We start from the raw sequence: 13,784 nt of genomic DNA on the forward strand, positions 1-13,784 counted from the left end.
GAACGGAAGACATTTTGACCTCAGTTCTACAGCTAACAATTACTATATTATTATTGTTTGGGGGTGGGGTAGGGAGGGTTAGGACCAATCTTACCTCTGATGTGTTAAAAATTCGAGATAGATATTCCCCCCACATGATGGACTTATTTCAAATGACAGCAGCAAAAATAACAGCACAAAACACAGAAATAACAGAAATTCCTTTATATTTCGCTTTCTTTATGCCAACCGAGCAAGTTGAAACTAAATTCATTTAAGTCCATCTATCCAGTGAAAGTACCGTATGGCGACAGACTTTGCCATGCCTGAAGCATGAGTTTTTCGGACAGATTATAAAATACTGCAAATAATTTCCATTCCTCTTTACCAGAATAGCAGAAGTTGTTTTCTCCGTGAACACAAATAAAATATCCGGTGGTCTTGATCTTGATCCCCATCTTCTGTAAGCACATACCCACAAAGACATCTTCCCAAGGAAAGAGCGTGGTGGTAACAGCGGTCCGGTAGGTTGCCTCTACAAGGTCTGTAGACATGATATAAGCCGCTCCGGTCAAGTAAGGTGGGTAGGTTGAATTGGGATAAAATTCTTTCGAAGTGTAAAATTTGTCGTGCTTGTTTCGAATCACTGCAGCATTGACGTAAGCATGTCCCGCAGTGTAATTGTGTAAGGGAGCTTTTGAGAGCATGTTGATGATCCGGGGCATATTCAATATTACATCGTCATCAGCTTTTATTGCGAATTTGGCTTGTCGGCAATGGTTCGTCACCCATTTCAAACCCATGATCGTTTTTCGTGTCAGGTTCTGGTAGCTATCGATCATGTCCTCCTGCACAATATCCCTGAACAAATCATATTCCTGGTCAATTTCCCTTTGAACAGGATGGTTAGATGTACTGCCCAACATAAACACTGTTCTTACTACAGTTTTGTTGAATAGCAACCAGTGTTTTTCATGTCCAAAAGTCGTTCGAATGATTTGCCGCCGATGGAAGTTGGCAGGAGCAGATGTCACGAAAATTACAATATCTACCCCTTCGAGTTCTCCATGATGATCACTTGCGCGACATATATTTCTTGGATTGTGTAGGTATAAAAAATCGTGACTGTCGATCGGCTCTAGCATATACTTTGGTACAGACTTCCAAACGTTTCTATCCTCATTCTCTCGCGCGGCCGGTGTGGCCACCAGCTTCCTTTCACCTGCGTCGACGTCTATTCGATGTGGAGGTGTGCATAAGCAGGGAGTATACTTCTGTCTTCGTTCGCTGCTTTTGGACAGAAAATAAACGTTTATTCCAACAATGATCAAGAAGATCAGATGCCAACCTCTCACTTTGCGTGCTTTCATGTTCTAACGAGTACTTAGATTGGTAACTTATTACAGGATTACACAGTAAATGTTCGCAGTTCTACTTACACAGATATTTACACCATTGGCACGAAGAAGTTAAAGTGTACCTGGAACTGAAGTAACGTAAACATGGCATAATCCAATTCTCACCTCACTAGCGAATGAGTTTTTTTTTTTTTTTTTTTTTTTTTACACGCACACACACACACACACACACACTTACTTACTCACACCTGTATACACTAAACAACCAATCAAAACCTTCCCGCCATCTAATAAAACTTGCTGATAACGGTACAATATAAACCGCATATTTTGTTTTCAGGGACGAACGTATTACCTTTTTCAATTCATGGTAGCTTCAACTTACATTTTCCAACAAACAATGCATTGAAGGTTATGCAGTGGCTGGAATGTAGCTGTTTTCCCTCCTCTTCTTCATTTTCTTCTTCCTCTTTTGTTGACTTTTAATTCCCTCACATGATTCTATTGCATGAACAAACAAGGAACAGCTAATGCAAAACCGACTACATGCTCATTTCCGTCGACAATTTGAGCTGTTCTTAAATAGACCATTATTTTTCTACTAGTCGTATCATTGTGAAAAGAAAGAAAAAAACAGCAACACGACATAAATTAACATGCACCCTACTTATGTTGCTGATGTGTACAAAATGCCATAGTGGTGTTTTATTGCTTACTCCGTCTTGAATGTTAATCAATGTCATAGTGTGTGTTGATTTATGTCATGCTGCTGTTTTTGCTCTCTTTTGTTTTGCTCTTTAAAATCTAGTCAAGTTTTATTGCAAATTGGTTGCTTTTTGTTGCGTTGGTTGATTTCCAAAGCCCCGACGAAGAAACGCAAGTTGGAAGTTGAAAAAAAAAAAACGCAAGTTCTTCATATTTTTGCTGCCACTCCCCCCCCCCCCCCCCCACTTTATACTCAGTATTTCATGCAAAAGAGTGGGACAATCGATCCCTGTAAAGTATGTGTGTGTGTGTGGGGGGGGGGGGGGGGGTCACCAAGCTTCTCTTCCCCCCCCCCCCCCCCCCAAGGCTGCACCGGTCCAGTTATGGGCTTGTAATCGTAGTGATGGTGACCCCCTCTCCTCAGTACGGATTTACGCCGTTGTCCCACTCATTTATTTATCGCAAAGAGCAGAGTGTTTATGTTTAACCCGGTGAAGTGGTCCCACCTGATATCAAACTGGACCCCATAGAAGGCAAGCTATTCCAGCCATCTTTTTAGATGGAAAATCAAACAAACAAACAAACAAATATTAGGCACTGTATATGCCTACAGACGAGCATGATACGGGAAGTTGGTTGACACCTTCTGAAAAAAAAAAAAAAAGAAGCAATTTCGACTAGGCCTACATTGAAACTGATAACATGAACATTTTATACGTCTTATTTGTTGTTTATTGCTATCTTATTGGTTTACTTTTGCGGGACTATGTGAGGTCATTGTGTGTCAGTTTGTCTTTAACACATTACCATTATGTGGTTAGTGTTTGGGCGTTGTCAGCATGCATGCAGTATCATCAAGAAATATGATTAGATCGTCGTTGTGTTGTTTGAATGCACTGCTGATTGGACCTTACAATGTAGATTTTTTTTAGATGAAAAACAAAGAATACATGAACAGAGAACAATGTATAACCGTTAAACAATAATGATTACACTATATGCAAGCATTCATTGGTTGTGTATGCCATTTCTCCCTTCTTAAAAAAGTCTACTCCATTTTCCTCGCTAAATTGATCGCACGAAGTAGGAACTAGATCTCCTGAAAACGAAATTGAACGCTCCAAACAAGCTCATCGGGACTATCACATGACTATCGAGTGGATTTGAATGCACGAGTAGGAAATGCAATGCTCGCATTTAGAAATTGAACGCTCAATCGTGAATTTGATTTCACAAAAAAACGAAATAGAACATCCATATATGAAAAGAAAGATTCTGAATTTGAATGCACGAATATTTCAACGTGAGTGCGCTGTGTGAATTTGAACGACCAAAATATAAAATTGACCGGGAATACCTATAATAATGATAATCCACTTGGAGTCGGGATATCTGTTGAGGGACTCACCAAGCGGGGGAATGACGTGGGAGGGGATATTCTATCCTCCACCAATACGAGGATGCTTTTGCATTTTTATTACTGCAATTCAACGATTTAGTGCACACTTCTGGTGAAGTGTTTCAAAAATTGTGAATCCTACAAGTGTGAACAAAACCTATGCATGGAGAGGACGTGAGCGGGTGGGGGGGGGGGGGGGAAGTAGTCTAGTTTTGGACTCATAAGGCGTTTTCACATCAGCCCGATGTTTCGAAATAGCGCGCTATTTTCTGACTTGGGAAATTTTCCCCATAGCGAAATAGCGCGCTATTTGATAATGTGAACACAAATTAACGCGCTAGTTGTATCGCTCTGATCGAGAAAATTTCTCGAGTTCAACTCGGGAAATTTCTGAAATAGCGGGATAGTAGCGCGCTATTTGATAATGTGAAAACGACTCGAGAGATTAGCGCAATGAATCCCATCATGCCTAGCGTGTGTGACCCGATCGACCGAGGCAAACTGCACACAAATCATGAGGAATTTTTGAGAGGGCACACACATTGTGTTGTGTTGTGTTGTGTTGTGCTGTTTGCACATACTCAGCTGTCGAATTAGCCATTTTAAAATTTTTAACTATTCGGGCTACCCCTCTTCGGGCTGATGTGAATAAGAAATGAAATAGCGCTCTAATTCGCAATCGCGGAAAATATTTCGAGCTTGGATTTTTATCGGCTGATGTGAAAACGCCTTATAGATTCTTTCTCTCTCTCTCTCTCTTTGCCGACTATACGCGTTAAGCCGAGTGATGGCGTGATCCCGAGAACTGGAGGGGGGGGGAGATTCGAGAAAGGGTCCAGAACTAGACTTGGGAAGGGGGAGGGTGGGGTGGGAGGAAGATTTGTATCAATGGAATATTTGGGAAATCGTCAATTCAAAAGTGTATTAGATACAAATAGTTACAGTTATTACTGTACTGCCATTGAAAAGTGTGACATGTGTTATGTCGGCATTTATACCAAAATGTTTTCTGATGCTATAGGTTCAGATTTTTTTTTTCTTCGTCTTACTCTGCAGTCTTCTCGCTGAAGGATTTGCAAAACAAATCTGAAGATATGAATTTTTATTTCGTCGGTGATTGACTATATGACTTCTTATTTCAATTACTGCAGTTGATTTGGATTTCTATACTGATGACAATTCATTGTAATGATTGAATTTTTGTTTGTATTTTTTCGTCTTATCTCAAGACCTTAACGAAAAATACCTCATGCTGATGAAGCAATCCTAAGTAAGTATGTTTCAATGAATGATGAATGAATGAATGAATTTAAAAAAAAATAAATAAATAAATAGAGAACCCGAGAAGGAAAGGATTGATTAGAGGGGGATCCCTCCCACATGAGGAACTTTTGCATTTTCTTAATTGAAATGACAAATCTGAGCAGTATGATGTATACTTTTTTTTTTGATGAAATCTTCTAGATTTTGTCCATATCCCAAGTGTACTAGATATATGAAAAGGTACCAAGTGGGTGAGGGTGTGGGAGGGGGATAATATCCTTCCCACTCGAGAGAGATTTTGCGTTTTCAGAATTGAAATTCAACGATCTGATGCGCACTTTGGGTGAAATATCTGTATAATTTTCTATCAAAATGGAATAATATTATCAACATCGGGGTAATAATGGAGGAAAAATGATATGTTTACTCTCCTTCCCTATTTTCCACCAGAATCGACGCCCCTACTTTAGTAACTTATGTCGTATCTCATCAGTGGGGTGTATCCATTTCCCTCTTAATTACTCGGCGTTCAAGCCTATATACGGACGAAACCCGATAAAGCAATATCTTTGAGATGACTTGGATCACATGTAGTACCACAGTGAATGTCTCTAAAACTATGTATGTATAAAATGTGTTTGTATAGGCCAATTTGTACAAACTAGCATCGGATCTCATAGACGATGGAGAATACACGAGCTCGCCTTTCTGTTCAGTTTTCGAGAAAGGCTTTTGAGAATAATTAAGGACAGTATCAACAAGGATAATCTACTGTATGCTGTTGTTACCATAATAATTAGACTCATACAATGATCCACAACCTCTGATTACCATACAAAAATGCAGGCTGCTTGTATTTAAAGCTTGTGCCGAGTTTGCCCATCACGGCCAATAATGATCCGTTGATTCTGGTGAAATCGATATAAATCAGTACGAACAAACGTACGTGATCGGTTACCGATACCGTGAAAGGCGAGTCGGGTACCCAACAGCTAGACAATCTCAATGATGGATCTCCTTGCAGTATGGGAAATTTATCATATGGCAGGACAAAAACACATTGGGAGAGCTGTGGCGGTAGTCTTTCGTCGCAACTGCTTATAGGACATAGACAGCAGTTAATGACTAACATGATAGCACTATTATTGTTCTACAACTCATTGTACCGCTCTTTATCATGAGAGCCTCCCTGAGTGATCCAGCGTTATGCTGACCAAAAATCTGCTCATTTTACCTCTCATATCACTTCTTATGAATTATTTTATACTTAAATTGATGATAAGGGTAATAGATGTGGACCGTCAGGGGCATCAAGATGAGATAGGTTGTCTCTATGAAATTAGTTAAGAGGTATCCCCTACGTTATTACTCCTCTGATAAGGCATCACAGGGAACGGATTACGGAGGTTTGAGCTGTCGTCAGTTTTAACGCTTCAAAAAAAAAACAGACTGAATGAGAGACTAGTTTGAAAAGAAAACATATGCTGCTTTGTTGTAATCCACGTGGCTGATATCGAGTCACTCCATATCAAATCACACGACGACACGAAACTCTCAGCAAATTACATTGGAGTGAGAGTTATTGCACATGTAATCATATCGGCAGGGTTCATGGCAAAACGCTTCCGTGATGTGTGAAATGTACACAAGGAACTTGATTACATGTAGTGTTCAGTGCGCAGCGGAGATTTAGCAGACAATGTTCTTTACACTCGATTGACGTCGCGAAGATGTGTACTTTCTTTGATCATGCCAAACAAGGAAAATGCCAATAGAAGGGAGTAGAGTTGATTGTGCTGCCTAATTCATGCAAAGTCGTTCTTAACCTGGACTCATTTCTTTTTGATTGAGTTTACGTGCGAAACGAAATTCCACATGGTGAGCGCCACCACCGTGCATATGCGCGGTCACTCGGGTGTCCGCCAAGATTTCGGCGACTTCTCCGACGAATCCAAAATGGGGTTCAAATCCTCAAACTTCTACCGGACACAAATTCGCGGATTCAGGTGTAACTCATTGGTGTACTGTCTAGTGATTGCCTTAGTGACATTTAGTTTGTATTACCTTGTCTACTGGAGAAATGGTGACAGCGATGCTGGAGAAGTCAGCTTTCGTCATGGCGTTGTTGATAGTGAACGCGACCAAGTCGTGGAGGACGCCGTCATGCAGAAAGCCAACCCGGAATCCAAAAAAGCTGTCGATAAGCATGGTTATGAGGATAAATCTCATAGCCGAATAAAAGGTCATGATAAAACGCACGTGAAAAACGACCGGCCCGTCGATGATTTCAAGCCTGGAGACCGGCACGACGCCTTTGACGACTATCACGTGATCAAGGAAGATAACAAGGATAACGAACAGGTTTTTAAGGCAGTTGTAGAAGAGAATGACGAAGAGAGATACGATGACGATCCAGTCTTTGCCGCCGAAGTCGTGGATGACGAGGATGAAGATGAGGAAGGCGAACACGACGTTGACAAACAAGAAATTGCAGGCAAAGTAGATAATTCTCACTTGAAGATACCTAAGGCGGGGCAAAAGCAGATTCCAAAGGCGGGGCAAAGATCACATGAAGGTGACCATCTTGGTAAAATCGTATTTGGACAGGATATGTTTGATAAATTGACGCCGAAAAAGTTACACGAAAAGGCACGCAAATATCAAGAGTACCGAAAGGCTGAAGTCGATCCCGACTATCGGGCCGTCGCCGAACATAACAAGAACCCTAAAAACCAGCCAAAGCTACCAAAGTTCAAGCCTAACAAGCACATAAATCTGCAACAACAGGCGCAAGCAATCGCGAAGCCTCATCCTCAACCAAAACAGTTCCCCGTTTCCGTTACCCACCATCCAAACGTCAGACTTTGTCCCCGCAAGCCGTTCATTCTCGTAGTCGTTTTGTCCAACGCCAAGGATCACGTGGTTCGGAACACAATCCGGAAGACGTGGGGATCACCGGGAAACTTCTATGCTTCTCACGTTCCTGCACCTTCTATGGACTGGTGGGTGGTGTTTGCCGTAGGATCCGATGCCTCTCAGAACGAAGCGATACTTGCAGAGAGCGCCAAGTATGCCGACATCTTGCAAGGCGACTTCGTCGACATGGACGCGGAAGAAACGCGGAAGCTGATGATGGCGATGAAGTGGATAACTGAATTGCACGAGGAATCTCCCAGCTGTCATCCAGCGTACTTGCTTAAAACAAATGCCAACGTCTTCATCAACGGGCCCATTTTATCCAACTGGATAACGACTACCCTGAAGAAAACAAGCAACGTTTACGCCGGCAAAGTGTTGCGCCAAGATTTCCCGATCCGGGACATGACCGACGCCCATTACGTTCCCTACGGTGATTTTCAAGACGATGTTTTTCCCGACATGATCCGCGGTCCAACCGTCATCCTCTCTTTCGACGTCGTGCTACGCATGGTTCCCTTGTTCGGCACTGTTGCTCCGATCGCTATGGACGACTCGTACATTGGCGTCCTGGCATCGCGTCTCGGCGTAGCGCCGAGGAACGACGAGCGTTTCGTGCATATGAAGCGACCGTCCAACGTGTGTCACTACATGAATATGATGATTGTTTATGGCATCAATGCGTCCGAGCATCGTCATGTATATAACGTCATCGTAGGGAAATCGGGAAAGCATTGTACGAACAGGGGTCTGTAGAGTCTCGAATGATCCAACATTAGCAAGTATAGATAGCTTGCGTGTTAGAAGATAACGAATATAATCATTGCTGTGGTTCTCATCACTTAATTTGTTTGGGAATTAACTTGCTGCAGTAGACAAAATACTGTTTGGTGGTGTGGGTAAATCAACAGGACGTCATTTCTGTATCTAATTAGATTTGTTATAATGAGGACAGACATAGTCGGTTATTATCTTGGAGAACCATTTCTTGACATCCGGGAGGAGACCTTTAGCCCCCTATCATGTAGGGCTAAGGTATTTCCTCAAAGTGCAAGTGGACATATCTTTTGGGAGGCCTCCCCACGATTCTTCTCACATTGCACATGCGGTGACTGTCGTGTCCATAAATTTATACTGATATGAGTTCTTTGAAAGCCTCGATTGTAATATAGATCGCTATTACAATCGCAACAATTTCCACCATATCTTTAGTCAATTAGAGATGATTTTCGACAGCATGGAAAGGATAATTGATCAATTCGGGTTTCAACTTCGACCACGTATTCTGATGTCAATATTCGTTTCAATCATAAGACTATGAAAATGAATGTTTGCGTAATAACGCACCCCTGTTGGCTTTGCGTTCATTCTGTTTTTGTTTTTGTTTTTTACCCTGTGGTGTATTATAAATGATGTTTCTCGACCCCTCCCCTTCCTTTTAAATCTACCTGTTTTCATAGCTGAAATGAAGAGAATATTTATATTTTCAGCTTGTAAACCATAAATCAATTAAAGATTTCTGCGTATATTAGTTACTCATTTTGTCTTTCCCTGCTATATGATTTCTACGGTACGAAAATTCGAAGAAATTATGATAAAACACTTGAGTCTCTTCTTTATTCAGATTTATAGAGACTATGAAATAAAGGGGGTAATTAGAGACAGCGCAGAGCAGGCGGAGCTGCATTGGCTTCGAATACGCAGTATACATGGTGGTGCTTAAATTGCCTAAATGGCAGCCACGTATACGTACAGTACAGCGTACTTCATAAAAGTCACAATCAAATTGAGAACGTGTTATAATTTCTGCTTTAAGCTGGCATGATGTATGATTTAAGGAATGTTTAGAGGAACGCAACCCCAAGCGTTTGAGCAAGTTGTGTATGTTTGAATAAAAGTTGTATCCATTTAACTCCACTGAATTTGCGAGGGCACGCGTTAATAGTTGTCTTCGATCCCCCCCCCCCCCCCTCATTGAATAAGGGTGTGGGTCTTTATATTGACAAAATTATGCTGGTACACACAGAAGAGGACGGACCTATACACTCGATAAGGATTAAAAAAAAAAATCTTTTCCGCGTCCCTACAAGAAGGAAGGGAAGGAACGATCTTTACAATGCAGGGATTGTTTAGAGATGTGTACAGTTCTGGTCGAGGTGAGGATTTAGCTTTTAACGTTTTGCGAGATATTCAGAAACCACTCCATGAAATGTCACAGAGCATGCAATTCTAAGGGGTATCAAAAGTTTATTTGATGAAAATCGGTTTTGAAATGGCTGAGATATCCAAAAACAAGGTGAAACAAAGAGATCCTAATAAAACGCGTGGCCTGTAGTTTATTATTATCACTTTTTTGGAGATCTCGGCCATTTGAAAACCAATTTTCATCAAATAAACGTTGAATCCTTCTTAAAATTACATGCTCTTTCATATTTCATAAGAGGTTTCTCATTATCTCACTTAGGAATGTTCAAAGCATGAATCCCCACCTCAACCAGTACTGTACAGTCCCTTTAACATTAGTATAGTAAACATCGAGAATAATTCCCCTGTATGTCGCTGAATGTGAGATATCGTTTCGCTCTCGATTACTTCAGTGATGTTTATTGCATATTCATTCGAAAACGACTCCCACAGAGATTTATCAATACGTGCAGTATAAACTAAGATTTTTACATTTTCAGCCTTTGTGCGATGGTTATCATGATATGAATGCACTTTTTGATCCCCGGCATATATTTCTGACTCTCTTTCGAACTCGATACTCACTTTTCCTTGTTTCAATGAGAGTGACAAGAAGTAATCTGCATACTACAGGAAAAAACCAAGTGGCTGCGTCAAAACACGATTTTAACAAAATACATTAGCCATTAAGGTGTAACATTTCCATTAAAATGTATGTCGAGTGGTATTTTGTGAGTTGTTGTTTTATTGTTTAGTTGGGATATTAGATAGTGGACCAGAACTTATTCGGTAACTTTGCATACTGATCATGATAAACTTTACTTTAAGCGACCATGCAGCTCGTGTGGCGTTTGGATGCGTTCATAATAGTCACAACTTTTATTGTATTTTAGGTACAGATGTATATTTTCCATGATTACATTGATTTTGTGCCATTAAGTATCTTCAAACGTTTAATTACAATTGAATTTTGAAATGAATGAAAATTCTGATGAAAAAAAAAATGTAATTGATGATATGATGAACGGCATCTAGTACTTTTCTTGAACGAAACAATAAACAGGTGCAATTTTGAAATTGTTCACAGATACTTCCTTAAAGGACAAGTTCACATTCATATACATGTTGATTGAGTGGATGCAGCAGTACTAGTATAACACATCTCTGAAAGTTTGAGGAAAATCGGACAATCCGTTCAAAACTTATGATTTTTTAATGTTTTTGCAGTCACTACATGATGAGAAGACTATACAGTGTATGATGTCACATGCGTAGAACGATGTAAGGAAAAAGAGAATTTCACAAAGTTTCGTTGTTGTTTTTTTTTAAAGTACACAGTCCTTCGAATTTTCACTGATATATTAAGGGTAACATTATTCCCCCGCCTTCTGATGTCTGAAGGAGACAAGTCAAGTGCTCTTCCATGTGAAATGTGAAAGTATGTTACAATCTCCCTATATTCTCACTTCTCACCCAGCTATGGCGGAGCTGAGAATTCAAAAATTCATAATTTTTTAACAGATTGTCCAATTTTCCTTAAAGGGATCATATAGTTTTGGTTGAGACTTGAATTCAGGTTTTTTATCATTTTTTGGTGAGGTAGTGAGAAACATCTTCTGAAATATGAAAGAGCAAGTAATTCCAAAAGGGATTCAATGTTTATTTGATGAAAATTGGTTTTGAAATGGCCGAGATATCCACAACAGAGCGATCCTACTAAGGTGTTGGACCTACATTTTATTACGATCGTTTTGTTTTACTTTGTTTTTGGATGTTTCAGCTATTCCAAACCCGATTTTTATCAAAGAAACTTTGAATTCCTCTTAAAATGGTATGCTCTGTACTATTTCATAGGTGTTTTCTTGGTGTCTCGCAAGAAAGTTGAAGCCCAATTTTCATCTCTACCAATACTGTAGTATCCCTCTAAACTTTCAGTGATGTGTTCTATAAACATTGCTACATGCTCTCAATTCACATGTGATATAATTATGAAGGTGAACTTATCCTTTAAACTTTGACTAATCGACTTGCCTAATATAGTTCATATTACTATAAACTATTCTCCATGAACAATAGTACCGTGTGATGTCTTTACGTGAACATTTGAGTGTTGGTAACCTACCTTTGAATTCTCTTTTCATTCTGTACTGATCATATTCTAAGTATTAAAGCGTATCTACATTGCCGAGATCTAAGATCAAAGAAAGTTTATGATCGCTAGCCATATTTATAGAATTGTTAGATATGTGCCTGGAATCGATATGTGCAATCGATTTTCCTTCAGTTTGCCTCTTTTTAATTCACTCTCTTTCTCTCTCTCTCTCTCTCTCTCTCTCTCTCTCTTCCAAGTTTATATGACCAGATGGTAAGAGCTCTTCAATCGCGTAGTTTATCCCTCCGTGCAGTGTATTTGCCCCAGCGGTGGTGCATATGGCTCCTAACCAGTGCGGTATTCTATTATAAACCAGCATGCATGTGCGCCGTGGCAGCTGTTGATTGTATACTTTGCATTACAGCGCGGCGGTGATTTATGGATTTCACCTATCATGCCTATTGTCTCAAGTGCAACGATAGTAAAGGTTCACCCAACGCTAGAATAGACAAAGCAAAAATTATGATTTGATCAGAGGCTAATGTGTCGGTGGGCCGGTTGTATGCAGTATGTGGTATCCTTCGCAAAAATTCATCTTTGAAAGCATCATTAATTTGTGAATATGCGTTGAAAAAAAAGTATATATATTGGCCTATATACATGTACTCTTGTTTGAAGAATGGAATTGATAACCATGCTATTTGATTATTTGAAGTAATTTTTATCAAATTGAGATAAGAAATATGTTATCAGAGAATATACAAAGATCAATAGCTTTATCATATTTCATAGGATATCATTCTCTGTTTCTTTCTCTTATGTCCTATCCCCCACCGTTCATTTCCTCTTCACTTATCTGTCTCTCTCTCTCTCGCTCCAAGCCTATTATGCATCATACACACACACACACACACACACACACACACACACATATATATATATATATATATATACATATATATATATATATATATATATATATATATATATATATATATATATATATATATATATATATATATTGAGGGAAAACTTTCAGCAAAGAAAATGATAATCCCGATGGAAACCCATTTCTTCTTTGCTCAAATTTTTCACTATATATATATATATATATATATGGGGTGTAGGGTGTGTGGGAGGTGTGTGTGTGTGTGTGTGTGTGTGTTTGTGTGTGAATCATATGTAGACATAAATTACACATGTATGTTGATGGATATAGATGTGAAAACATTGTGTATGTTCTTCTTTCTGAACGTTCAGCCCAATATGGACAATATAATACTGGCCATGATGGTTCAAGAATAATTGTATCGAGTGCAATCGCAGCACTCAAAGCAGCAAATCAACAGATCATATTATCAAAATGGTCCAGTATTGACAAAGTTACGACAGTTTGAATGTCAGTTTGGTGATGCAGAATGGTATTTTTTTCCTGCGTGGACACAGCAGTGATGATGAAACTTCGCTTGCCTCTCATCCATCCGCCTAAATTTGGTAGGCGAAACTGAAAAAAACGTGCACCGTTTTCGCGAAATATGTTGAACAATATATAGTTATTCACTTTACTCAATCTCAAAGACACCGTCACAGGTATAAGATTTTTATGTGATGCCTATTTCGAGGCATTAGTTGGAGGTCCTGATAAATGTTTTACATAATGATAACAATAATAAAAGATACGGTCTTCTTTATCCGGGGTAGCCTCTTTATAGTGTGGCCACTGTTCTACCAGAGCAGGGAGGTTACCTCCCTGACCAGAGGGACCTGCCATTATCATTATCCTTGAGTTGCCAGGTACCCATTAAATGCACCTGGGTCGAGAGGGATGCCGTTGGTAAACCCACCTTGTCCTCCAGTTGGGAGTCGGGAGTCTTATCCACTATAATGC

General features: G+C 39.8%; 1 protein-coding gene across 1 annotated transcript; it reads right to left on the minus strand.

Moving 5' to 3' along the window:
* Positions 1 to 263: 263 nt before the first annotated feature.
* Positions 264 to 1,349, minus strand: LOC140240524 (beta-1,3-galactosyltransferase 1-like). Its single transcript, XM_072320290.1, has 2 exons — positions 1,328 to 1,349; positions 264 to 919 (listed from the first exon to the last, which is right to left on the minus strand). The coding sequence occupies exons 1-2, from the start codon at positions 1,347 to 1,349 to the stop codon at positions 264 to 266; spliced, it is 678 nt and encodes a 225-aa protein (XP_072176391.1).
* Between the last annotated feature and the right edge of the window lie 12,435 nt (positions 1,350 to 13,784).

Source organism: Diadema setosum, chromosome 17, assembly GCF_964275005.1.
Source record: "Diadema setosum chromosome 17, eeDiaSeto1, whole genome shotgun sequence".
NCBI classification, from domain to species: Eukaryota; Metazoa; Echinodermata; class Echinoidea; order Diadematoida; family Diadematidae; genus Diadema; species Diadema setosum.